At 38.4% G+C, this 26,586-nt stretch overlaps 1 protein-coding gene across 12 annotated transcripts in view; it reads left to right on the forward strand.

The window, feature by feature from the left end:
- RNF38 (ring finger protein 38) overlaps nucleotides 1-26,586 on the forward strand; it is a 152,106-nt gene that overhangs the window by 108,356 nt on the left and 17,164 nt on the right. For 11 of the 12 annotated variants that reach the window (XM_070519176.1, XM_044779223.2, XM_070519179.1 and 8 more), the window contains 3 exons: nucleotides 1,608-1,801; nucleotides 8,993-9,206; nucleotides 26,248-26,415. In XM_070519176.1, coding sequence (XP_070375277.1) covers nucleotides 1,608-1,801; nucleotides 8,993-9,206; nucleotides 26,248-26,415 — 576 coding nt within the window. The remainder of the gene's footprint in view (nucleotides 1-1,607; nucleotides 1,802-8,992; nucleotides 9,207-26,247; nucleotides 26,416-26,586) is intronic. The other variant, XM_070519178.1, reaches the window with a different exon arrangement.

Consider the following 26,586-nt stretch of genomic DNA (forward strand, 5'->3'; position numbering starts at 1 on the left):
AGAAGGAGAAAGACATGGTTTTGGGACTACCTCTGCTAAGTAATTTGGAATGATTAGAAGTAACCATTTAGCAATTTGCTTCATTCCTGTCAGTTGAATAAATACTGTTTTATCTGCTTCTCTCTTAAAACCTCATGTTGTAATATGTAGCCCCATATACTCTTTAGCTAATATTCTGCTTTTTTATGCTGGCAGCAAGTACCAATTATTTTGCAATCAAGAGTGCTCTAACACCCAAATACTTAGAACTTGCAAGAGTAGATTGGAGGTGGGAGAGGCTTTCTTAGAAAACACTCAACCCTCATGAGACATTTGGTTAATTTGTAATTTTGACAGTTTTGGTGAGGCTGGACTGGAAAATTGAGTTGTGTGGGGGATCCTGGAAAGTTACTAATTCCATTAAGAGATCCATACCAATTTTATAGCTAGTAAGCAATACTATGATCCTTGAAAACCTTGAGGCTATGCCTCAACATGTAACAAGTATAGGTTTTGAATTACCCACCACTCCCATAATTTACCTGAAACCCCATGTCTTTCCCAAAATGCTGTCACATTCTAGTTAAGAACTGACATTTTAGTTAGTTGACTGTTTCTTTATCTGTTTTATATAAATCTTTTTTTTTTTTTTTGAGGAAGATTAGCCCTGAGCTAACTGCTGCAGTCCTCCTCTTTTTGCTGAGGAAGGCTGGCCCTGAGCTAACATCCGTGCCTATCTTCCTCTGCTTTATATGTGGGACACCTACCACAGCATGGCATGCCAAGCAGTGCCATGTCCGCACCCGGGATCTGAACTGGGGAACCCCGGGCCGCTGAAGTGGAATGTGTTCACTTAACCACTGCGCCACTGGGCCGGCTCCTGTTTTATATAAATCTTACTTTACCCCCATAACCCTTATTAAAGAAAATAACTGTAATCGCCTTGAACAATAGGAATAAAGGGGCAGAGGAATGTGATTTAGAATCAAGACAAGGGCCTACTTAAATTATACCTACCCTCCTGGATTGATGGCTCAGGTGAGAATTGATGCCTAAAAGAGTACTCATAAATGATGAGGGAGCATAGTTGAATTTCTCAATTGGTTTGGCGTTTTAAAGAGATGGGCAAGTACCTTACAATTGCTTATTGCTCCATAGTACGCCATATCATTTGTTACCTGCTGAATTTTATGATTTTTAAGAAACAGATTTCACTTTCCATTTGATATTATTTACTGTGCATCTCCCTTCTCCCTCTCTTTCCCCCAACATCTTTTTCTCTAAAGTTGTTTAATTCAAGTAGATAGTATATTTTTCTCCTCCTTTATACTTTAAGGTAAATATATTTAAACACCTGTGAAAATACAGTCGTGTGTCACTTAACGACGGGGATACATTCTGAGAAATGCATCGTTAGTCGATTTTGTCATTGTGCAAACATAGAGTGCATACTTACACAAACCTAGATGGTATAGCCCACTTAGGCTATATGGTACTAGTGTTATGGGACTGCCGTCATTTACGCAGTCTGTCATCAACCAAAATGTCATTATGCAGTGCATGATTGTACAGTAATGCAAAATCCTTAAAAGGTCATATTCAGTTGATTGATTTTGTTGCATTGGCAGAGTGAAGATAGTCCGAGTCCCAAGAGACAGCGCCTCTCTCATTCAGTCTTTGATTATACATCAGCATCACCAGCTCCCTCACCACCAATGCGACCATGGGAGATGACATCAAATAGGCAGCCCCCTTCAGTTCGACCAAGCCAACATCACTTCTCAGGGGAACGATGCAACACACCTGCACGCAACAGAAGGAGGTTAGTTGATTACAATTTATTTCTTAAATTTTTTTCCATTGGTAGACTTGTGAGTTTTTTTAACATCAGAAAGCATTTTTTCTGTAGGCATTTTATAAAGACATCAACACATCTGTATTCATACACTCACACATTGCAAAACAACATTGCAAATTGTTTAGACTCCCACACTAGATCATGAGAATTCATTTAGCTTGTGGTTGACAGATGCAGAAACTGAAAGAGGCTAAAGTGATCGTACCTAAAATCAATATGCCATTATATATGAATTCAGCTACCTTGTGGCTTAAGACTGTGGGCCAGCCTGCCATCCTGATTGTAGAAGAATGCATTTTTGTAGTTCATGACTGTAAGGAAATATGGAGACCCTAGAAATTTGCTGCATCTTCTCCAGTCCGTTCCTATTCCTACTGTATCTTCTAAGGCAATTGAGGGCTTAATTCGGTTTCTTATAAAACTGTGGAGTCTGTGGTATGAAAGAGTGACTGAGCAGTAGTTCCCCTCTCAGTTCTCTTTTCCATGGAAGTTGGCTCCTGCCTTTCTTTCCTTCCCAGAGGAATACATTTCTTCCTGATCTTCTTCCTCTTCCGTTGTTGCCTGAGGTCGTCCATTTCTTCTTCCAGGGAAATCATGCATCCTTGGGCTGAGACAGCTGTTTCCATGTCTGGGGTGCTGATAATCTCAGAAATACTGATAATCTTGAGTTAGGAAGGTGTTATGTACTGAATGTTTGTCGCTCCTCAAAATTTGTATGTTAAAGCCCTTAACCCCCACTGTGGCTGTATTTGGAGATGGAGCCTCTAAGAAAGTGATTAAGTTGAATGAAGTCATCAGGGTGGGGCGCTGATCCCATAGAATTAGTGTCCTTATGAGAAGAGGCACCAGAGAGCTCACTCTACTCTCTGTGGCATGTGAGGACACAGGGAGAACGTGGCCATCTGAAAGCCAAGAGAGAGTTCTTGCCAGAAACCAACCATGCTGGCACCTTGATCTTGGACTTTTAGTCTCCAGAACTGTGAAAAAACAAGTTTCTGTGGTTTAAGCCAACCTGTCTGTGGTATTTTGTTATGGCAGCCCTAGAAAGCTAATACTGCAGGATCTTAAAACCACAGTTCTTTGTTCCAAATGAGACAAAATAAACCTTTTTCTGTTGAGACACTAAGACTTTCATTACCTGGTTCCTTAAGTGAAATGATGTATGTCAACCAGGTAAAATATTTTATAGCTGTTAAGTATAATAACCAACTGTATTTTCTCATGCTATTTCAAGGCTAAGTACCTGCAGTATTTCTTTTTATTGTATGGTGAAATGTATCACACATTCAGAAGAACATGTAAAACAAGTGTATACTTAACACTTGGCTACATGTACCCAAACATTACACACACAAGTGCACCCAACACCCAGATTAAAATTCAACATTGTCAGTACCTCAGAATCCCCCCTTCTTCCTTTCCAGAGATTAAACCCTATCCTGTGACTTGTCATCATTCCCTTATACTTTTTAATGCCTGTAAATGTATTCTAAAAGAGTTTTGGTTTTTGCGTGTTTTATTTTCACTTAAATGTGTTCTTCTTTGACTTTGTGTATTAAACATTCTGTTTTTAGTGTGGGTAGCAGTAGTTCATTTATTTTTACTGTGATATCTTTTGTTATATCAATATACCATAGTTTATGTGTCCATCTACTGTTGGATAATGGTTATGCCCAGTTTCTTACTGTTATAAAGAGTGCTACTAGGAGCCTTTATGTACACATCTCCTGGTGTATATAAGTCTAGGAGTACAGTTGCTAGGTCATAGGAAATGCTCTGAACCAGAAAGGGAGTCACCAGAAGTGTCTTTCCAGATGATAATAGTAACTAGCTATGAGTTCTTTTTTTTTTCTTTTTTTTTTTAATAAAGATTTTTTGTTTCCGTTTTCTCCCCAAAGCCCCCTGGTACATAGTTGTATATTCTTAGTTGTGGGTCCTTCCAGCTGTGGCATGTGGGATGCCACCCCAGCATGGCCTGATGAGCAGTGCCATGTCCGCGCCCAGAATCCGAACCAGCGAAACCTTGGGCCGCTGAAGCAGAGCTCACAAACTTAACCACTCGGCCAGGGGGCTGGCCCCTAGCTGTGGGTTCTTGAAGAGAAGCATCATGTTCTAGGTTCATGGAAACACAAAGGAGAAATAGGGGGCACTTACTAGAAAACCAGCTACAGGCTTGTTCTGCCCAGCAGTGTGTTATTCCTTTTAGTACTTCATTATAGGCTAGCTATAGCTTAGCTGCTAGTTTTCCTCCCAGAAGTGGGCTATCCAGGCGTATGCAATATTCAGCAACAGTCTAGCATAATTTCAAATGCAAAGATGAGCACACAACCAGAAATTACCAAACATTTGAGGGAAGCCAACAAAGTGGAAGAAGGGCTGACTAAACTCAGTAAACAAAGAACTGGAGGAAACAGTTAATAGAGCAAAGAATTTTAGAATAAGTGTCACATGAGAGAGACGCAAGAAGATATTATATTCATAAAAATCAACTAGAAATCTTAGTAAAACTTTAAAAACCCAATAAATGGGCAGAAAAAGTGTCTCAGTTTCTGGAAGATCAAGTTGAGGACTTTTCCCAGAATGTAGTATAAAAGGGCAAAATGGAAAGTGTGGGAAAGTTAGTTTAGATGCAGAGACAGAGCCATCAGTTCTAAATATGTCCAATATTTTGAAACAAAGACTATAGAAGGGAAACATTTTTAAAGAAATAATACAAAATCATTTTCCAAAATTGAAGAAAGACCGAATGTTGGACAAGATCTTGGTGAAGTTTCAGAAATATATCAAGGATAAATATTCGTGAATATCCCAAGACAGAAAACTTGGAGTTGTACCAGCTCATATATCATTTAAGTGTAAAGCCAGAATATAAAAGCATTTCAAACATCAGAGACAAAAAAAGTTGACCAGCAAGAGATCCTCTCTGAAGGAATTATTAAATATTATACTCTGTCCAGGAAGCAGAAGAATAAATGCATGAAGTAGGATTCAAAACCATTGGTTTAGCAAAGGAAACAAGAAAGACATGTTCCAGACATATGTCTGAATAAAAGTCTACTGTTTAAAAAAGAGAAAGAAATACAGAAAAGATCTGAACATGAGGTAGAAACAGAGCAGAGAGAAGTAAAAGCGTATTAAGTTTTAATTTTCCCCCCAGGAATGCTGAGTAAATCTAGATGTTTTTAGAAAAATGGAAGTATGTGTTTAAAAATTTAAGGGTAATCACTAGAAGAATAGAACTAGAACATAGAACTTCCACGCAGTGAAACAGGTAAACAACATATCCAGTCACACACTGCATAACAATGTTCAGTCAACCACCAACCACTTATATGATGGTGGTCCCATAAGATTAGTACCATCTAGCCTAGGTGTGTAGTAGGCTGTACCATCTAGGTTTATCTAAGTGCACTCTGATGTTGGCACGATGACAGAATTGTTAAGTGCTGCATTGCCTGTTTAGGAAACTCAGTCCAACAAAAGGCAAGTAAGTGAGACCAGGAGGGGACAGCTTTGTGCTAATTACAAGTGATAAACCTACAACAAAATGACAAAATACATATCTATCACTGGTATAAAGTCAAAGAAATATTTATCTGTCTTTTATCACTGTTTCTTATTTCTAGATTTCCCGATAATTCTGCTTCCTGAATGTTCTGTCACAAAGGCACACATAACAGAGATTCAATAAGAAGCAATACAGGAAAGATAGGGACCAAAATCGTAAAGGGACTTAGATGTCAGCACGAGGACTTGGATCTTAGTTTGTGTTTAGTTCCAAAGTTGTTGAAATTTTGGGGTTTTTTTTCCTCCTTCTCCCCAAAGGCCCCCACTATATAGTTGTATATTCCAGTTGTCCTTCTGGTTCTGCCGTGTGGGACCCCGCCTCAGCATGGCTTGATGAGTGCTAGCTCTGCGCCCGGATCCAAACCTGCGAAACCCTGGCCCACCAAAGCGGAGCATGCAAACTTAAGCACTCGGTCATGGGGCTGGCCTCTGTTGAAGTTATTTTTGAGTAAGGAAGTAAGAGCAAGTGGCAATAAGAGAATAAAACAATGTTAAAAGAGGCCCGTAAGGGTTGTGGACAGGTTGAGTATTTTTTTGGGAGGTGAGTGATCTGAACATACATATTCTGTTTGGATTTTAAGGTACACATTTTTTCACATGTTAACATCGGATAAAGACTCAAAATTGATGACATATCTTAGTTGAATTGGCAGCTTTTTCTTCTTTTTAGTGATACATAAAACAATCCTTTAAAATATTTGTACACCTATAGATAGAGATATGTGTATGTACATGAGTTAGCATACATAGGTAAATTTTCTTGTTCTGTTCTCTTAGACTAGAAACAGTGACTACTGTGTAGCAGTGAGCACACCTAGTTTCTAAATACCATTCTGAAATTAAAGGAACCAGGGCTCTTTGGAGAACTGGTTCATTCCATAACTGGTGTAGGCAAAATACAAGATGAGCCTAGAACATATCGTGCCAGAAATTAAGGCAGTGCTCAAAAGGATAGGGACGTAGTGAAAGGGCACAGGGGCCAAAGTGCCAGTGCAAGTGGACGAAGTTGAAATGATTTGAACAACAAAGTAAAATGCTTGTGTCGATTATAACCCAAAGAATAAATATCCATGATCCCATTCTGATCATAAATAACTAGATAAATAAATGGAGAGAAGCAACAATTCTTCCTTATAGAATTCCAATTAATACATGTAGAGGAAATGAGGTAAATAGGAAATCAGCATTAGAATACTGTGTAATAGTGATTGCTGAAGATCCATGCATGCTTGCTTAAATTTTTGGTGAAACTTTCAGCAGAAGCAGAATATTTGCATGGTCTCAGAGTATCTCCCCCCAAATGTTTGATAATTTACAAAGGGAAGAATGGTCGTTTTGTAGTAGAGGGTCTTAGTAGATGGCAGTTTAGTCAAGTGATCAATGATACATACATATGCACTAGTGATACATATCAATATCATGTGCCCCTTGATCTGATACACTGAAAAGGGCTTATCACCTCTGTGATATTCTTTCCAGTAATGCATTCACTCAGGCAGATTATGAGCAAACATCAGACAAACCCAGGTTGAGGGACCTTCTGTAGGGTAAATGTCTGTATGTCTTCAAAGGTATCAAAGTCATGCAAGACAAGGAAAAAATGAGGAACTATCAGACCGGAGAAGATTAAGGAGACATGACAACTATATGCAGTCATGGGATCCTGCATTGGATTCTGAGACAAGCAGGGGACATTGGTGGAAAAACTGAAGTCTAAGTACATTCTCTTGTTGAATTAATAGTACAATACCAGTTATTTTGATAATTTTTCTATGCTTATGGAAGATAATAGCATGAAGGAAAGCTAGGTGACAGTTGGGCAAAAACTGTACTAAAATTATCTCCGAATGTTTAAAAAGTGAGTTCTAAGGTGTATGGCATCTTAAAATCAATGAGGGGCCGGCCCGGTGGTGCAGCGTTAAGTTCGCACGTTCCGCTTCTCGGCAGCCTGGGGTTTGCTGGTTTGGATCCCGGGTGTGGACATGGCACCGCTTGGCAAAAGCCATGCTGTGGTAGGCGTCCCACATATAAATTAGAGGAAGATGGGCACGGATGTTAGCTCAGGGCCAGCTTTCCTCAGCAAAAATGGGAGGATTGGCAGTAGTTAGCTCAGGGCAAATCTTCCTCAAAAAAAAAAAAAAAAAAACAATGAAATACAACATGTAGATTTTAGAGCAAAGATACAAAAAGAAACATACTAAAAATAAAGATACAGAAGCAATTAATGGGGCAAGATATAATTAATGGTATCAAGAACACTGTTGAGTTAATGTTGCGAAGGAGTGGCCCTGTTTGCTTTAAGATTGGGCAGTTGGGAGTGAGAAGAAACAGATTTAGAGTTGCAGAGTGGGACAATTGAGGGAAAGGTGACCTGACCCCAGGAAAGATTGCTGAGGTGGCTTGTGCAGCTGTGTCTAGAAGGAGGCTGGGGGCTGTTTTACCTCTTTTGCCCAATGTGGAGTACATTTTGATGAGGACTGCTGCTTTTTCCAATTGTGTTGGTGTGAGCCATTGTAAAAAGCAGTGAAGATTAATTATGGAAATGTAGAGGAAAAAAATGAAAGTCTACTCACAATAACAACTGCTAAAATTTGTTAAACTACGTAGATGACTAGTCCATGGGGAGTAAAAGTGGTTTCTTTCAATAACCAGATTCTAACTCAAAATTCTGTATATTACTGGAATATATATGCTGACATGCAGTCATTTCCATTCTCAGCATTTACTCAGTTCTATTATATTTGCCAGTGTCAACAAATTAAATGTTCTTTAGTTATTTCATGTGTTTTCTCCTCTCATTTTCAAAAATTGCCATTTGGGGCATATGGGAACTATGTCTTTCTGTATGTCTTAGCCAAATAGACAAACATGAAGTACCCATTAGGCATATGTGGAATACTGGCAAGATATATGCAGATTAAAATTTTTTATATGATATTTATAAAGTAGAGCAAAAATAGTAGGTTCAACCATATGAAATTGCTGATATTTGACTATTTTTGGCCTATAAAAAGGACAGTTTCGTACAGTTAAACCAAAAAAAAATGACAGTGTTTGGCTATGGATTTCTAAATGCTTTTGGAGCTGAATACCAATTTTGTTTTCTTTTGTTATTTTTATTTATTTATTTTTATCCTTTCTTTTGTGAGGAAGATTGGCCCTGAGCTAACATCTGTTGCCAACCTTCCTCTTTCTTTTCCATCCCCAAAGCCCCAGTACATAGTTGTATGTCCCAGTTGTAAATTATTCTAGTTTTTCTATGTGGGATGCTACCTCAGCATGGCTTGATGAGCGGTGAGTAGGTCCATGCCCAGGATCTGAACCTGTGAATCCCATGCCACTGAAGTGGGGCCCACGAACTTAACCACTCGGCCATGGGGCTGACCCCATTATTTTTTTTAAAAACCGTATACGTTCTGTTTCAATTTGTAAGTTTTCAGAGCTGATGGGGAACCACAGTAATTATTTAGTACTCAAGCTTACCTTGGCATATCCTACTGATGGATTGCAAAGAAAGACAATACAGAATCTTGATTGGTCATAACAATAAACATTATAACGACCTTTTTGATATTTGCTGTATTACAGTCCTCCTGTCAGGCGCCAGAGAGGAAGAAGGGATCGTCTGTCTCGACATAATTCCATTAGTCAAGATGAAAACTATCACCATCTCCCTTATGCACAGCAGCAAGCAATAGAGGAACCTCGAGCCTTCCACCCTCCAAATGTGTCTCCCCGTCTGTTACACCCTGCTGCTCATCCACCCCAGCAGAATGCAGTAATGGTTGACATACATGATCAGGTAATGTAACAGAGTGTCTAGAAAATGCACTTGCTAAAATTTGGTGGCAGTTTATTGAGGTTGTTTTTTGTTGTAAATTTCTTTAATTTTACCTAAAAGGAAACACTGTTACCTAAAATGAAGCTGTTTCAGATAAGTCCATCTTTCTTCATAAGGATTGAAATTTAAATTCTATACAGCTTTGTTAGGAAGTTGAACTTTAAAAAATTAGGATCAAGGTTATGAAAGCTCAGAATGACTTCATATAATAGTTGGTTTGAAATGATTGATCCAGAATTGGTAGGAGATCAGACAGCTGGTCATGGTTTGAGTACATGTCCCTATTGCCCCTCTTCCTTCTACTTTCTTCTGGAATAATTCAAATGACAAGACAGTTCGGTGCATCTTTGCTCAAAGGTTTCCATAGGTCTCCAAGGAGATGGCAGGTACAAGACTGCATTTCCCTTTGTTCCTGCCAGGAACTGAAGGACTAGCTGAGGACAGAGCTTGCCAGTGTTCGAGCCTGAAGATGAAGACAAAAACTGTATGATTTTCTGTGGAGTTTCTGAGGTCAAAAAAGACACAAATCTAGATGTATTCTTATAAAGTTGCTGAATTTGAAGGATAAGGAGAAAATCTTGCAAGTTTATAGACATGAGAAATTTCAAAGGAAAGAGACTCAGACTAGCATCCCATTTTTCACCCACTACACTGGATGATAGAAAACAGTGAAAATACCGTCTGATGACAATTTGAAAGAAAATAATGATCTCGCCTAGATACCATTCTTAGGTCAAACATGTTCTACCCTTATGTTCGTGAAACACTTTAAAAAATTGATCAAGTAATAATAAGCTCTAAAAAGAGGTTTTTTCAGACCACATTCTTTGTGGTCATAATATAATAAAGCTATACATCATAAGTAAAAAACATTGGTTTAAAAAATGATGATACTGAAATGTTTGAGGTGAGGTTATAATTAAAAGGAAAAATCTTCATATCAAAGTCAGTGGGACACACCTAAAGCTGTTTGAGAAAATTTTATAAACTTTTATTATTTATTTTTAAAATTGAGAATAAATGAACTAATTGCTTTAGTAATTAGAGAAAAAAAATAGCAGAGTAAGCCAAAAGGACTTGAGACGCTTAAGTTACCAGGAGAAACAACTAAAATTAATGATATGGAAATCTATTTTTTTTTCTTAAGGATTGGCACCTGATCTAACAACTGTTGGCAATCTTCCTTTTTATTTTTTCCCCTACTTTTTCTCCCCAAATCCTGCCAGTACATACTTGCATATTTTAGTTGTGGCATATGGGACACTACCTCAGCATTGCCTGATGAGCAGCTCCGTGTCCACACCCAGGATCCAAACTGGTGAAACCCTGGGCCGCCAAAGTAGAGCTCCGGAACTTAACCACTCAGCCATGGGGCCGGCCCCTGGAAATCTATTTTTAAAGAAGGAAGTAACACAAAGAAAACCCAATCCTGGTGTTTTGAAAATTGAGAAGAATGGCACACCTCTTGTGAATGTGGCTAAGGAGAAAAGAACAAATGTAAAGAAGAGTAGAGATGATAAAAAGACATATATCTATACATATGGGAAATATTCAAAGGATTTTCTTCAGATGTAAAACAAAAATAGCACCTGTTTGATAAGAGGTGTTGGGAGAATTAAGAGTTAGTCCATTTTGAGTACTTATATTGGTACAAGTGGTAAGTGCTCAAGTATTACTTCATTATTAACTATTATAATGAAATTCTGTATATAACCTTGAGAGGATGAAAAGAAAACTTAAGAGGATGTTCCAAAAATTAACCTAGGAATAATAAGAAAATCTGAATTACCATAGAAGTGTGAAAGCTAATTGGGGATTTACCATTACCTTTTAAGGCACAATGATGGCTTCACAGCTTTCTTCCTAACCTTTAAAGAAGGCTCATTTTAATAATAGATAAATGATTCCAGGCTGTTTTTGTTTTGTTCTTTTCTTTTCTTTCTTGTTTTTTTCTTTTTGAGGAGGATTAGCCCTGAGCTGACATCCACCACCAGTCCTCCTCTTTTGCTGAGGAAGATTGGCCCTGAGCTAACATCCATGCCCATCTTCCTCTATTTTATATGTGGCATGCCTGCCACAGCGTGGCTTGACAAGCAGTATGTAGGTCTGCACCTGGGATCCAAACCGGTGAACCCTGGGCCGCCAAAGCAGAGCATGCAAACTTAACCGCTAGGTCACTGTGCTGGCCCCCAGGCTATTTTTTTTTTTTTTAAAGGTAAGTTCTCTATTTTATGAAGCCAGCATAGCTTTAATACCAAAAGCAAATAAAGATATAATCCCCAAAAAACTATGGGAAAAAATTCAGATACATAGAATTTCTAAATAGATGTCTAGAAAAAACGGTCTAGCAGTGTATCAAAAGAATAACCATGGCTGAATGGTTAAGTTCACGCACTCCGCTTTGGCTGCCCGGGGTATTTTTGGTTCGGATCTCAGGCGATGTTGAGGCGGCGTCCCACACACCGCAGCTAGAAGGACCCACATCTAAAATATACAACTACGTACTGGGGGGATTTGGGGAGAAAAAGCAGGAAAAAAAGAAGATTGGCAATGGTTGTTAGCTCAGGTGCCAGTCTTAAAAAAAGAATATCATATGACCAATTAAGATTTATTTCAAGTAAGAGGATAGTTTAATATGAAAATACTCACATTACCTCAACAAATACAAGGAAAACTGTACTACATCAAAAGATGTTGAAAAAAAGTCAGTTAAAATTTAATAAAATAGAACAAGAAGGAAATTAGTTGAATACAATGAATAAAACAGCAAGTATGCTGATCTGTGAGAGACAAGTGAGCAACCAGAGAGATGCTTGCTCTATCCATTTTTATTTAATCTTATGTTAGAAGTTCTGCCAAATGCAATAAGACAATGTAGTAATGGATATAAAAGAATGAAAGAAATAATTGTATCTTTCTCCCCCTCGTCATATAATTGTAGAGGAAAACACAAGAGATTCTAGTTTAAAAGAATTTGATGTGGTGCCTAAATGCAAATTAAATGTAAAGAAAGCAAACGATAACATGTTGATCAGCTGATGAATAGATACAATATGGTATGTCCATATGATGGAATATTATTCACTCAAAAAGTAGTGAAGTACTGATTCATGCTACATCATGGATTAACCTTTAAAACATGCTAAGTCAAAGAAGCCAGTCACAGAAGGCCACAGATTGTATGATTCCATTTATATGAAATGTCTAGAATAGACAGATTCATAGAAATGGAAAATAGGAATAAAACTGCTTATCATTAGTAGAATGACAGAATAAATTACACCTCCATACCATGGAATGTAACGATTACAAAGAATTAATTAGAATTATGCCAGCAATATGAGCAATATCTGCAACATATTGTTGAACAAGAAAAGCAAAATTGAGGAAAGTGTTATGTCTTATTTTGTGAAGCATGGCAATTAAATGTATGTATATAGATGGAACTGTATGAACACAGAGAAAAGTATGGAGAAATATATACTAGGCCTGAGAGGTAGGTACTAAAGTGAAGGGAAGGGGAAGGTGGTTAGGCATGGAACCAAAGAGAGAAAAGGAAAAGTCAGATCTCATTTATGTAAAATTATGTCTTGGGGGGCTGGCCCCGTGGCCAAGTGGTTAAGTTCGTGTGCTCCGCTGCAGGCGGCCCAGTGTTTCGTTGGTTCGAATCCTGGGCGCGGACATGGCACTGCTCATCAAACCACGTTGAGGCAGCGTCCCACATGCCACAACTGGAAGGACCCACAACGAAGAATATACAGCTGTGTACCGGGGGGCTTTGGGGAGAAAAAGGAAAAAATGAAATCTTAAAAAAAAAAAATTATGTATTGGGTCTGCATATGGAGAAATGAAACAATTACGTAAGTAAATACCAGAACAACCCAAGATGTAGAAAACCTGAACAGACCAATAGCCATGGCAGAAATTGAAGCCATAATAAAAAGCTTGTCTTTAGAAATTACATCTGACTTCTTTCTAATCTCTAAGGAAATGAAAATTCCAATTTAAACTATTCCTGATTATAGGAAAAGATACAAAGCTTCCAAGTATACTTTGTGAAGCTTGCGTAACCTTATAATAAAACCTCATAGACAGTATCACGGAAGAAGGCTGTCAGCTAGTTTCCCTTTGGAAGACAGATGCAGGTGTTTTAAATAGTAAACCATAGCTGGTGATACAGTAAGAGAGTCTATTAGAATTATTGGAAGAATGATTATTAGAGTTTATTCTGTCAGTGCAGGTTAAGTAAACATTAGGAAATCTTTCAAGGTAATTGATTTCATCAGTATAAAGGGAAAATGTTTTATTTTGTTAATGGTTGCAGAAACTGTAAATTTAGTCATCATTTCTTTTTTTAATTTTTTTTGTAGTGAAATGTTTGATGTCTTTTTTTATGGAGGTAACATTGGTTTATAACATTATATAAATTTCAGGTGTACATCATGTTTCGATTTCTGTGTAAACTACATGCTGTTCACCACCCAAAGACTAATTACCATCCGTCACCATACACATGTGCCCAGTGACCCCTTTCACCTGTCTCCCTCCCACCTTCCCCTCTGGTAACCACCAGTCCAATCTTTGTATCTATGTGTGTGTTTGTTGTTGTTTTTATCTTCTGTTTATGAGTGACATCATATGGTATCTGACTTTCTCCCTCTAACTTATTTCACTTAGCATAATGCCCTCAAGTTCCAATCATGTTGTTGCAAATAGCAAGGTTTCATCTTCTTTTACAGCTGAGTAGTAGTATACCATTGTGTATATATAGCACATATTTTTTTTTTCCATTTGTCCCTTTGTGGGCGCTTAGGTTGTTTCCAAGTCTTGGCTATTGTGAATAATGCTGCAGTGAACATAGGGGTGCATGTATCTTTACGCATTCGTGTTTTCATGTTCTTTGAATAAATATCAGCAGTGGAATAGCTGGATCATATGGTAGTTCTATTAATTTTTTGAGGAATCTCCATGCTTTGTTCCATAGTGGTTGCGCTCGTTTGCCTTCCCACCAGCGGTGTATAAGAGTTCCCTTTTCTCCATATCCTTTCCAACACACGTTAATTCTTGTCTTGTTAATTATAGCCATTCTGATGGGCGTGGGGTGATATCCCATTGTTGTTTTTGATTTGCATTTCCCTGATAATTAGTGATGTTGAACATCTTTTCATGTGCCTGTTAGCCATTTGTATATCTTCTTTGGAAAAATGTCTATTCAGATCTTTTACCCATTTTTTAATTAGGTTGTTAGCTATTTTGTTGTTGAGATGTATCAGTTCTTTATCTATTTTGGATTTTAACCTCTTGTCATATATATGGTTTGCAAATATCTTCTCCCAGTTGTTGGGTTATGTTTTCATTTTATTCATGGTTTCCTTTGCTGTGCAGAAGCTTTTTAGTTTGCTGTAGTCCCATTTGTTTATTTTTTCTTTTTTTTCCCTTACCTGGTCAAACATGGTCTTTGAAAATATGCTGCTAAGACTGATGTCAAAAAGCGTACTGCGTGTGTTTTCTTCTGTGAGTCTTACGGTTTCAGGTCTTACATTCAAGTCTTTAATCCACTTTGAGTTAATTTTTGTGTGTGGCATGAGATAATGGTCTACTTTCATTCTTTTGCATATGGCTGTCGAATTTTCCCAACCACTTATTGAAGAGACTTTCCTTTCTCCATTGTATGTTCTTGGCTCCCTTGTCAGAAATGAGCTGTCCATAGATATGTGGATTTATACCTGGCCTCTTGATTCTTTCATTGACCTGTGTGTCTGTTTTTCTACCATTACCATGCTGTTTTGATTACTGCAGCTTTGTAGTATATTTTGAAATCAGGGTGTGTGATACCTCCAGCTTTGTTCTTTTTCCTCAGGATTGCTTTGGCTATTCAGGGTCCTTTGTTCCATATAAATTTTAGGATTCTTTGTTCTATTTCTGTGAAAAATGTCTTTGGAACTTGATAAGGATTGCATTGAATATGCAGATTGCTTTAGGAAGTATGGGTGTTTTAACTATGCTAATTTTTCCAATCCAAGAGCATGGAATGTCTTTCCATTTCTTTGTGTCTTCTTCAGTTTCTTTTTTTTTTTTTTAAGATTTTATTTTTTTCCTTTTTCTCCCCATAGTCCCCCAGTACATAGTTGTACATTCTTTTTTTTTTTTTTGAGGAAGATTAGCCCTGGGCTAACTACTGCCAATCCTCCTCTTTTTGCTGAGGAAGACTGGCCCTGAACTAACATCCGTGCCCATCTTCCTCTACTTTATACGTGAGACGCCTACCACAGCATGGCTTTTGCCAAGCGGTGCCATGTTCGCACCCAGGATCCGAACTGGCTAACCCCAGACCACCAAGAAGTGGAATGTGCGCACTTAACCGCTGTGCCGACCCCCATAGTTGTATATTCTTAGTTGTGGGTCCTTCTAGTTGTGGCATATGGAATGCCACCTCAGCATGGCCTGATGCGCAGTGCCATGTCCACACCCAGGATTCAAACTGGTGAGTCTCCGGGCCACCACAGCAGAGTGCGTGAACTTAACCACTCAGCCACAGGGCTGGCTCCTTCTTCACTTTCTTTCAACAATCTTTTATAGTTTTCAGTGTGTAGGTCTTTTATCTCTTTGGTTAAATTTATTCCTAAATACTTTATTCTTTTTGTCACAATTGTAAATGAGATTGTATTCTTAATATCTCCCACTTCGTTGTCAGTGTGTAGAAACACAACTGATTTTTCTATGTTGATTTTGTATCCTGCAACTTTATTCACTTATTATTTCTAAAAATTTTTTGGTAAATTCTTTGAGGTTTTCTATATATAAAATCATGTCATCTGCAAATAGTGACAGTTGCACCTCTTCCTTTCCAATTTGGATCCCTTTTATATCTTTTTCTTGCCTGATTGCTCTGGCTAGGACTTCCAGTACTATGTTAAATAAGAGTAGTGAAAGTGGGCATCCTTGTCTAGTTCCTTTTCTTAATGGGACAGCTTTCAGTTTTTCTTCATTGAGAATGATATTAGCTGTAGGTTTGTCATATATGGCCTTTATTATGTTGAGATGCTTTCCTTCTATACCCATTTTATTCAGAGTTTTTATTGTAAATGGATGCTGTATCTTGTCACATGCTTTCTCTGTATCTATTTAAATGATCATGTGGTTTTTATTCTTCATTTTGTTAATGTGGTGTGTCACGTTGATTGATTTGTGGATGTTGAACCATCCCCGCATCCCTGGAATGAAACCCACTTGATCATGATGTATGATCTTTTTAATGTATTGTTGTATTCAGTTTGCTAGTATTTTTTTGAGGACTTTTGCATTGATGTCATCAGTGATACTGGCCTGTAATTTTCTTTTTGTGTGTTGTCCTTGTCTGGTTTTGGTATCAGGGTGATGCTGACTTCATAGAATGAGTTAGGAAGCTTCCTCTCCTCTTCACTTCTTTGCAAGCATTTGAGAAGGGTAGATGTTAAGTCTTCTTTGAATGTTTGGTAAAACTCACCAGGGAAGCCAGCTGGTCCTGGACTTTTGTTTTTTGATTGCTGTTTCAATCTCCTTACTGGTGATTGGTTTATTCAAATTCTCTATTTCTTCTTGATTCAGTTTTGGAAGGTTGTATGATTCTAAGAACTTATCCATTTCTTCTGGATTATACAATTTGTTGTTGTTGTATAGTTTTTCATAGTATTCTCTTATAATCTTTTGCGTTTTTGCATTTTTGTGTGTTTATTTTAGGTTTCTGGTTTGTGATTACCCTCAGGTTCACATATAACCTACATAAATAGCAATCTGTATTAAGTTGATGGTCTTTTCAGTTTGATCTCTTGCTAAAAGCTGTACTCTTTTATTGCCCTCCTCCCACATTTTATGTTTTTGATGTCATATTTAATCTCTTTTTTGTGTGTATGTATCCATTAACCTCTTATCTTGGAAATAGATAATTTTAGTACTTTTGTCTTTTGACCTTCATATTAGCTTTCTAGGTGGTTGATCTGCTAACCTTTACTGTATATTTGTGATTTGATTTGATTTGATTTTTTATTATTTTCTTATTCCTACTTGTGGTCTGTTCTTTCCCACTTACATTCCTTTAACTTTTCTCGTAAGGCTGATTTATTCATGATAAACTCCTTTAGTTTTTACTCGTCTGGAAAACTTTTTCTGCCCTTCCATTCTGAATAGCAACCTTGCCAGATAGTGTTCTTGGCCGCAAGTTTTTGCTTTCAGCACTTTAAATATATCATGCCACTCCCTTCTGGCCTGTAAGGTTTCTGCTGAGAAGTTGGTGATAGCCTTCTGGGGTTTCCTTTGTATGTAACTTGTTGCCTTTCTCTTGGAGCTTTTAGGATTCTCTCTTTCTCTTTAGTTCTTGACATTTTAATTAAGGTGTCTTGGTGTGGGCCTCTTTGGGTTTATCTTGTTTAGTGCTCTCTGTGCTTTCTGTACCTGGATGTCTGTTTCCTTCCTTAGGTTAGGAAAGTTTTCAACTATTATTTCTTTGAATAGATTCTCTGCCCCTTTATCTCTCTCTTCTCCTTCTGGGACACCTATAATATGGATGTTAGTGTGCTTGATGTTGTCTAAGAGGTCCCTTCGACTGTCCTCACTCTTTTTAATTCTTTTATCTGTTTATCTCGGTCAATTTCTTCTAGTCTTTCGTCCAGCTCTGATCCATTCTTCTGTATCATCTCCTCTGCTGTTGATTCCTTCTATTGAGTTTTTCATTTCCGTTATTGTATTCTTCATTTCTGATTGTTTCTTTTTTATATTTTCCAGTTCTTTGTTGAAGTTCTCACTGTATTCATCTGTTCTTCTCCCAAAATCGGTGAGCATCTTCATGACTATGAGTTTGCATTCTTTATCAGGTAGATTGTTGATCTCTGTTTTGTTTAGTTCTTTTTCTCAGGATTTGTCCTATTCCCTTATTTGGAACATATTCCTTTGTGTCCTCGTTTTGCCTCTTTCTCTTGTTTATATCTATCTATTAGGTAGATCAGCTACATCTCCTGATCTTGAAGAAGTGGCCTTATGTAAGAGATGCCTTACGAGGCCCCACAGGGTGCTTTCACCTTGTTACTTGTTCCAGATGTTCCAGGAGCGTCCTCTGTGTGGGCTACATGTGTCCTTCTCTTGTGGCAGGGTTGCTCTTGCTGCAGGTGCACAGGGAAGCTGGACTGTCCTCCTGGCTGGCTGGTTGTAATGCTCAGCTGCCTGCAGCTGCTGTGGTCCCTTCAGTCACTTTATCAGGCATGGGGACCCCCAACACAGTTGGCTGCAAGGTCTGATAACACATTCGTGCTGCAGTTTCTCTGTTAAGTGAGTAGGCCCCCAGCATGGCTGGTTGCTTTGCACAGGGGCTCACAATTGCTGTAGTCCTCCATCCTGCAAGGCTTTTGTCAGCTGTCTCAGTAGTGTAACTGGGTGGGCCCGTGCCCAGGCATGGCAGCACACAGTTGTTCCAGGCGTTGGAAGGTGGGGCAGATCCCTGTATGGCTGTTTGAGAAGCACAAGTCTGCTGCAGCTGACAAGCCCCACCACCTGCAGGCCCACACACCCTGTCCACGTAGTCCTGCCCCGTGCACCTACCCCACCACACTGAAGCGGACCCACCCGCCCTGCTGCAGAGGCCCCACACACTCTGCCAGCGTGGGCCTGACCCTCATGCACACCCTGCCCCGCAAAGGTGGACCAACTTGCCCTCCTGCAGGGATCCCACACATCTGCCTATGCAGGCCCACAAGTTGCCCGAGGGCTTGCTGGTAGGTGGGGCCCGTCCTTAGGGTGGGCTGCTTGCCCTGGCTGAACTGCATGAAATTTGTGCTCTAGTATACAGGGCACACCCTTGCGCTAACAGATCAGGGGAAGAACTCCAATGGCATCTACCAGCATGTGTGTCAGCGTGCCTGTACTAGGTCACAGTAATGGCTGCCGCCAATGTCTCAGTCTCTGGGGAGGTGGCCTCAGTTGCCTCCTACCTCCCTAAGATACACCCAGAGCCTATCAAGTGAGTCTGTTTTCACCAAAGGACTGTGAACGCTTCTTTCTGGTGATTTGTTTTGCTTTCCAAAATGGGTGAATTTATACGTGGGCCCTTTAAGCACAGACTTTTTCTGTGTTCAGTAGTTTTTCTTGAAGTATTCCCGTAGTTGTTAATAGGCAGGAAAGCCAGATACTATGACACTCATCTTGGTTGTGCTGAGTTTAAGTGCTGCTTATTGTGGCAAAGCTCTGCCGCTCAGATCCCCAGCTTCTCTAGGGAAAGCTTTGTACCTTAACATTGCTCCTGGTCATGAAGCACCACTTCTAGAATATGGCTTTTTTCCTTCCAGAAAGATACTTCTGCCTCTTCCACCTCAGTCAGCACTCTCCCCTTGTCGTGGAGGTTCTTTTAACCAGTTTCCAGTTCTCTCTCGGGTAATTGTTCCAATTGTTGTAAATTTGTTGTGTATGTGAGAGGAGGTGAGTTCAGAGTCCACCAACTCTGCCATCTTCCTAGCAATCCTAGCCGTCATTTCTAATAAGAGGTCTTAAAAAATATGGAAATGGGACTTTTATTTTCTAGATCTCTAGGCAAGGTAATTGAGAGTATTCCCATTGCTGAAGGAGAACTGAGTATGATAGATAAAATATTAACAATATCCTAGGGGCCAGCCCAGTGGCTCAGTGGTTAAGTGTGCATGTTCCATTTTGGCGGCCAGGGGTTTCACCAGTTGGGATCCTGAGTGCAGACATGGCATCGTTTGGCAAGCATGCTATAGTAGGTGTCCCACATATAAAGTAGAGGAAGATGGGCACGGATGTTAGCTCAGGGCCAGTCTTCCTCAGCAAAAAAGAGGAGGATTGGCAGCAGATGTCAGCTCAGGGCTAATCTTCCTCAAAAAAAAAAAATCCTAAAATTTAAGATCAAAGGAGCTTAAAGATCAGAACGAATTGCCAGGTCACAATCTAAGGGAGAGTGTGGATGCTAGTTCTGTCCTGAGGGCATTTGTTCATTTGTGCAACTTGAACTTCAATGTTAAGTCTATCAGGAGGCAAAGGGGACAGAAATCAAAGACCACTTAAGTTTAAGGAGTCTCCTCCTACATAGGAGAGTCTTCCTGAGGTAAGTTGGCAGCTTAAAGGGCTGTATCCTCAGGATAAGAGTGACCAGAAGGAAATGTAATTTGCATCCAGATTCACATCAGTCTGTGAAATGTTTAAAGTATTTGAGACCACAGAAGTGTAGAAAACATGCAAATTATCTTTGGAGGAAGGAATCTTCATTCTAGTTATCAAAGAATTCCCTCAAATAAGTTTTCAAGGACAGTAAGCAGTAAACAAAGTTAATCAGGTACATGAAGAAAGAAGACTATAAGTGAAAACCAATAGAAGCAGGCCTAGGGTGAGTTCAGATAACCTATTTTAAAGAGTATATTTAATGGTGAAACTTTGAGTGCTTTTCTGCTGATACCTGGAATAAGCCAGGATGATCACTATCACCACTTTTAGTCAGTATTGTTCTGGAGGCTCAGCCAGGACAGAAGGCAGGAAAAAGAAAGGTTATAAGAATAAGAAAAGAGCAAATAACAACCATCAGTATTTGCAGAGGAAATGATTATATGGATAGAAAATCCCAAAGCATCTTAGGTAAAGTATTAGAATTAAGAACTGAGCAGGTTGATAGGTTACAAAAACAAGTATACAACAATCAGTTGTATTTCTTTATACCAGAATCTAAAATAATTTAAAAAGTGCTTTTTAAAAGATATATTTACACTTAACAATCCAGTTTTTTCAACAGGTAAGCTATAGAGATGAGGAGACCTACAAGTGGTAACTATAAATTTAAAGAGATGTTCTAATTAATTGCAATATGTAAACCATTTTTGGATCCTGGTTGAGAAGAAGAAGAAACTGAAAAAATCATTTATGATATTGATGACAATTGGAATTTTGAACAGTGACTTAATATTTTTAAGGAACTTTTTTCTTAAGTATATTGTTACTGCTATCATGGTTATTTTAAGTATTCTTTTTTTTGGAACTATGTGCTTAAATATCTATTAAATGATGGGTTCTTGGGATTTGCTTCAACAAAGTACAGGAAAGGGAGAAGTTGATGGTTGATTGGCTATGGTTTAATGGTTTTGGATTCTAGGTGGTGGATATGAAGATTCATTATACTACTATTGAACATGTTTGAAATTCTTAATAAATATGCAAATTAAAAAGTACCATCGAGTGCCATCCCTGGTTGGCCTAATGGTTAAGTTTGGTGTGCTCCACTTTGGTGGCCCAGGTTCAGTTCCCAGGTGTGGATCTATAGCACTCGTCTGTCAGTGGCCATGCTGTGGTAACAGCTCACATACAAAAAGAGGAAGATTGACAACAGGTTTTAGCTCAGGGTAAATATTCCTCAGCAAATAAATAAATTTAAAAATTCTCAAAAGAAAAAAAGGTACCGTTGAAAAATCAAAATAATATGAAGGAAGTTAAGAGTCAGTCTTAACAAAAAATGTTCAAGACCTCTACATAGAAGGTTATAAACCTTTGTTGAGGCAGTTTAAAGAAAATCTATCTAAATACTGAGAGATCTGATTGGAAAGATCCAATTTTGTAAAAACTGTCCATTGTCAAAGCTGACATATAGAATATGTAGAATTAGTATAATCCCAAGTAAATTTTAAGTAAGTTTTTGGTATAACTTGAGAAGCTGATTCTGCAATTTGTCTGGTGTTTTAAAGGACTTGGAATCATCTAGAGCAGAGGAGGGCAAACTGTTGCTGGCTGTTTTTATGGAGTTTTATTGGAATACAACTATGCCTATTTGTTTATTGTCTATGGCTGCTTTGTGTGGAGACCAGGATGGCCCACAAGCCTAAAACATTTACTTTCTGGCCCTTTATGAAATAGTTGGCCAGCTGACACTCTGGTCTAGAGTCTGTAAGATGAAGTGTGTCCTGGATCGTTTATTTGATCAGCAGCAGCATCACCTAGACGTGTGGGAAATGCACAGTGTCGGACTGTCCACTAGACTTACCGATTGGAAACTCTGGGTCTGGACCACACAGCAGCCTTTCCCCAGGGGGATCTGATGCATGCTGCAGTTAAGAGAACCGCTGGTCTGTAATCCTGAAGAGCAAGGTGGGCAGAGTAGCTCTTCCAGTTATTAGGACTTAAAAAGCTGTAGTAATGAAGGCGTTTATGCCAGAATAATTAAATAGGCTAATGAAATAGAATATAAAGCTCAGAAATGAACCAACACATTTATGAAATATGACTATGGATGAGTTGGGAAAAGACAAACTCTTAATTAATGATGCTTGGACAATTGGGTATCCAAATGAAAACATGAACCTGGATCCTTTATCTCATACTATTCATGGAATTCAATTTCAGGTGGATTAAAGATATAAATGTTAATGGCAAAACTATAAGCTTTTAACAAAGTAACATAGGAGTAGCTTCATGACCTTAAATAGGGAAGGCTTTCTTGAATAAGACATAGGAAAAGCACTAACTGTACAGAGAACTGTTGATGAATTAAACTTCATTAAATAAAGAACTTGTGTTCATTGTCAGAAATAGACTTAAACGTATATTGGTCACTTAATTTTTGACAAAGGAATTGAAGGAAAGAAAAGAAGGTCGTTTTTAATGATGGTATGGAAATCACTGGATATCCACGTGGATGAGTTTGAACCTCGGCTCCTATTTCATATCATACACAAAAATAAATTTAGGTTCTAGATCTAGATGTGAAAGGTAAAAGAATAATAATAAAGGAGATTGTCTTCATGAGGTAGGCAAACTTTTCTTAAACAGGATATATGAAGTACTAGCCATTGATAGAACAGTGACATTGGATTTCATTAAAATAAAAAATTTCTGCCCATCCAAAGATATTTTAAAAGTGAAGAAGCAAGCCACTGCCCAGAAGAAAATATTCACAATACTATTTCTGAGAAAGGACTAGGATCCAGAACATAAAGAGAAATTCAGTGTACATTTCCATTAAAATCAGATATATATGATAGGTACCTATGAGTATCATTTTTGAAGCGTCTTTATCAGTAAAGTGAAAAGGCAAGAAAAGTAAATAATTGTGTTGAATCTTAGCAGATATAGTTGTATACGTAGGAAAGGAAATAGATTTTAGTGTTTAAAAATAGCATAAAGAAATTGGTAAGGTTCATAAATAAAAATTAGTAACTTTTCTCGTTATTAGCACTAGCCAATTTATAAATAAAACTTTTTTCTTTTTGGTGGGGAAGATTTGCCCTGAGCTAACATCTCTGCCAATCTTCCTCTAATTTTGTACGTGGGATGCCTTCACAGCATGGCTGATGAGTGGAATAGGTCTGTGCTTGGGATCCGAACCCTCGAACTCAGGCTGCTGAAGCAGAGTGCATGGAACTTTAACCACTTGCTCATGGAGCTGGCCCCATGAAAGCTAATTTCTTGAAGAACAGTACCACAGTATTGAACATGTGGTGGCATAATATTCCAGTGAAAAGCCTTAAGGTAAAATTATGTCTTTTGTAAAATAACAGAACATTTAATACAATTGAATTAGTATAAATCAAGATACCAGTTCATTTTGAAACTGGATAAAATTGAGTTTATTTGCATAAGAATAAAGGTGTGAAAATGGCCACAAAATAAAATGAAAAGAAAATACGATAACAAGGAGAAATTTGCCTTACTCATCTTAACTTTTCTAGTAAGATTCTATAATTAAAACAGCACATGTTGGCACAAAATAGATCCAAGTATTTGTGAGAAGTTATTGAATGGAAAAAAGCTGGTGTTTCAGTTTAGAGGAAGAAGGATGGTTTAGTAAATGGAACAGGTATAATTGCAAGAGAATATTAGAGCCCTACTTCACACTATAAACAAAAACAGGTTTTAGTTGGAGTATAAATTAAATGTAAAAAATAAAGTGTAAGGGGCCGGCCCCATGGCGAAGTGGTTAAGTTCACGCTCTCCGCTTCAGTGGCCCAGGGTTTTGGCAGTTCGGATCCTGGGTGCTGACATGGCACCACTCATAAGGCCAGGCTGAGGTGGTGTCCCACATAGCAGAACCAGAGTCACTCACAGCTAGAATACACAACTATGTTCTGGGGGGAGTTGGGGACACTTTGAGGGGGAAAAAAGAAGATTGGCAACAGTTTGTTAGCTCAGATGCCAATCTTTAAATAAATAAATAAAAGTATTAGAAATTTTAGGAGGACATTTGTATAACCTCATCAATAGAGGAAACCCAAAAGCTACATTTTAACTATTAAAAAAATATAAGATCATGAAAGATAAAATTTACTGTTAAAGGGTTTATCAAAAGATAAAACATAGACTGGGAAGATATTTTTGTTAGACATGACAAGCAATAAGTTCATGTATCTTTTTTTTTAAGATTTTATTTTTCCTTCTTCTCCCCAAAGCCCCCTAGTACATAGTCGTATATTTTTAGTTGTGGATCCTTCTAGTTGTGGCATGTGGGGCAACCACTTCAGCATGGCCTAATGAGCAGTTCTAGGTCCGTGCCCAGGATCCAAACGGCAAAACCCCGGACCACCGAAGCATAGCATGTGACACATAGCACTGTGTCACAGGGCCATCCCCCCGTATCTCTAATTAAAAAACAAAACTATAGGGGCCAGCCCAGTGGCAAAGCAGTTAAGTTTGCACATTCCGCTTCGACGGCCCGGGGTTCACTGGTTCAGATCCCGGGTGCCGACATGGCACCACTGATCAAGCCATGCTGTGGTAGGCATCCCACATGTAAAGTGGACAGTCTTCCTCAGCAAAAAGAGGAGGATTGGCAGCTGATGTTGGCTCAGGGCTAATCTTCCTCAAAAAAAAGAGGGGAAAAAAAAACTATAAATGAATGTGACAACCTAATAGAAAATGGGCAGTGAGCAAAGGATATAGATTATTTACAGAAAAGGAAATCTAAATGGTTAATAAAAATATTAAAAGATACTTAACCTCTGATCAGAGAAGTGCAAAGTTAAAGCAAGCATGTTGTTACTGTTTCTTTCTTCTTCAGGTAGGTCAGCAGGCTGTACTGCAAGTGTATCCACCTTGATTGGAGGTGCTGGGAAATGGGCCCTGTTGTTGGAGTTGTGACTTAACTCCATCCAGCCTTTTGCAAAAGTTTACAGTACATCCACCCTTTTACCCAGGAATCCCTCTGAAATAAATGAAGCTACTAATACGTAGGGATGTATGTTCAATGAGATTTTTTATGCTTCTGTTTATATTGGCAAAAGAGTGAAAACAACTTGAATCCATTAGTGTATGAATGACAGGGCTGTATTAAGGGATTGTACTTGAAGTATCCAGCTGGTATCAAAAAGAATGAATTGCCTTTAACTCCTTTGAAGAGATATCTACCATATTAATTGAAAAAAGTAAGCTGCAGGATAATGTTATCTCATTTCTGTTAAGAAAACAAAAACAAATGAACATGACAACAATTTGTGGGTAATCATGCTTGTATATGTTTTTGTGCTCATGGAGAAAGATGTAGAAGGATAGGTTATTGACATTATTTGCCTCAGGGTAGGCAGGATGGGAATAAGGCTGGCCAAGAGAGTGAGAAATTATTTAACTTTTTAAATACTACTTTACATTGTTTCAGTAGTTACAATTAAACAAAAATTTTTTTCCTGTTGGATGTGGTGAGGTATTAGAAGATATAAGGTTTCGTTGTTCAAAGTTTCCTCTTTAGAAAAGCTTTCTGCTCTATAAAGCAAGCTAGAAGAGTTAATATAGCAATTTATTATTCTTCTGGACTTTTCAAGTCTTTTTGAGGTAAGAGTTTAGTCCCAGTTCTGTGGACATCATATACTACTCTTGAAACAGTCAGCTTTCCTATACAGTGACAATATTATGGTTGAAACTGTTGGAGGAAGTACATTGTGAAAATCTGTGCAGTTGAGAGAGGAATCAATAAATGCCCAGATTTTAATTTTTAATAGTTGATGTTTTACCCAAACAACTGAAGTTCTAAAATTCTGTTTTTCTTTCCTAATAGCTCCATCAGGGCACCGTTCCCGTTTCTTACACAGTAACGACAGTGGCACCACATGGGATTCCACTCTGCACAGGCCAGCATATCCCTGCTTGCAGTACACAGCAGGTCCCAGGATGCTCTGTGGTTTTCAGTGGACAGCACCTCCCCGTCTGTAGTGTGCCTCCTCCAGTAAGTCTGTGCATTCCCTCTTTAGAATGGCTAAGTGTGTTTATAAGCAAACAAAATTGAAGAGACTGCCTTTTGTAGCTTTTCGCTTCCAAGTACAGAAGGCAATTTTACTGCAACAGAAATCTCAGTAGCATCCTTATAGTATCAGTTTAATAAACTTGGCTTTAAAAC

The sequence above is a fragment of the Equus asinus genome, chromosome 10 (assembly GCF_041296235.1).
Source record: "Equus asinus isolate D_3611 breed Donkey chromosome 10, EquAss-T2T_v2, whole genome shotgun sequence".
In the NCBI taxonomy this organism is placed as follows: Eukaryota; Metazoa; Chordata; class Mammalia; order Perissodactyla; family Equidae; genus Equus; species Equus asinus.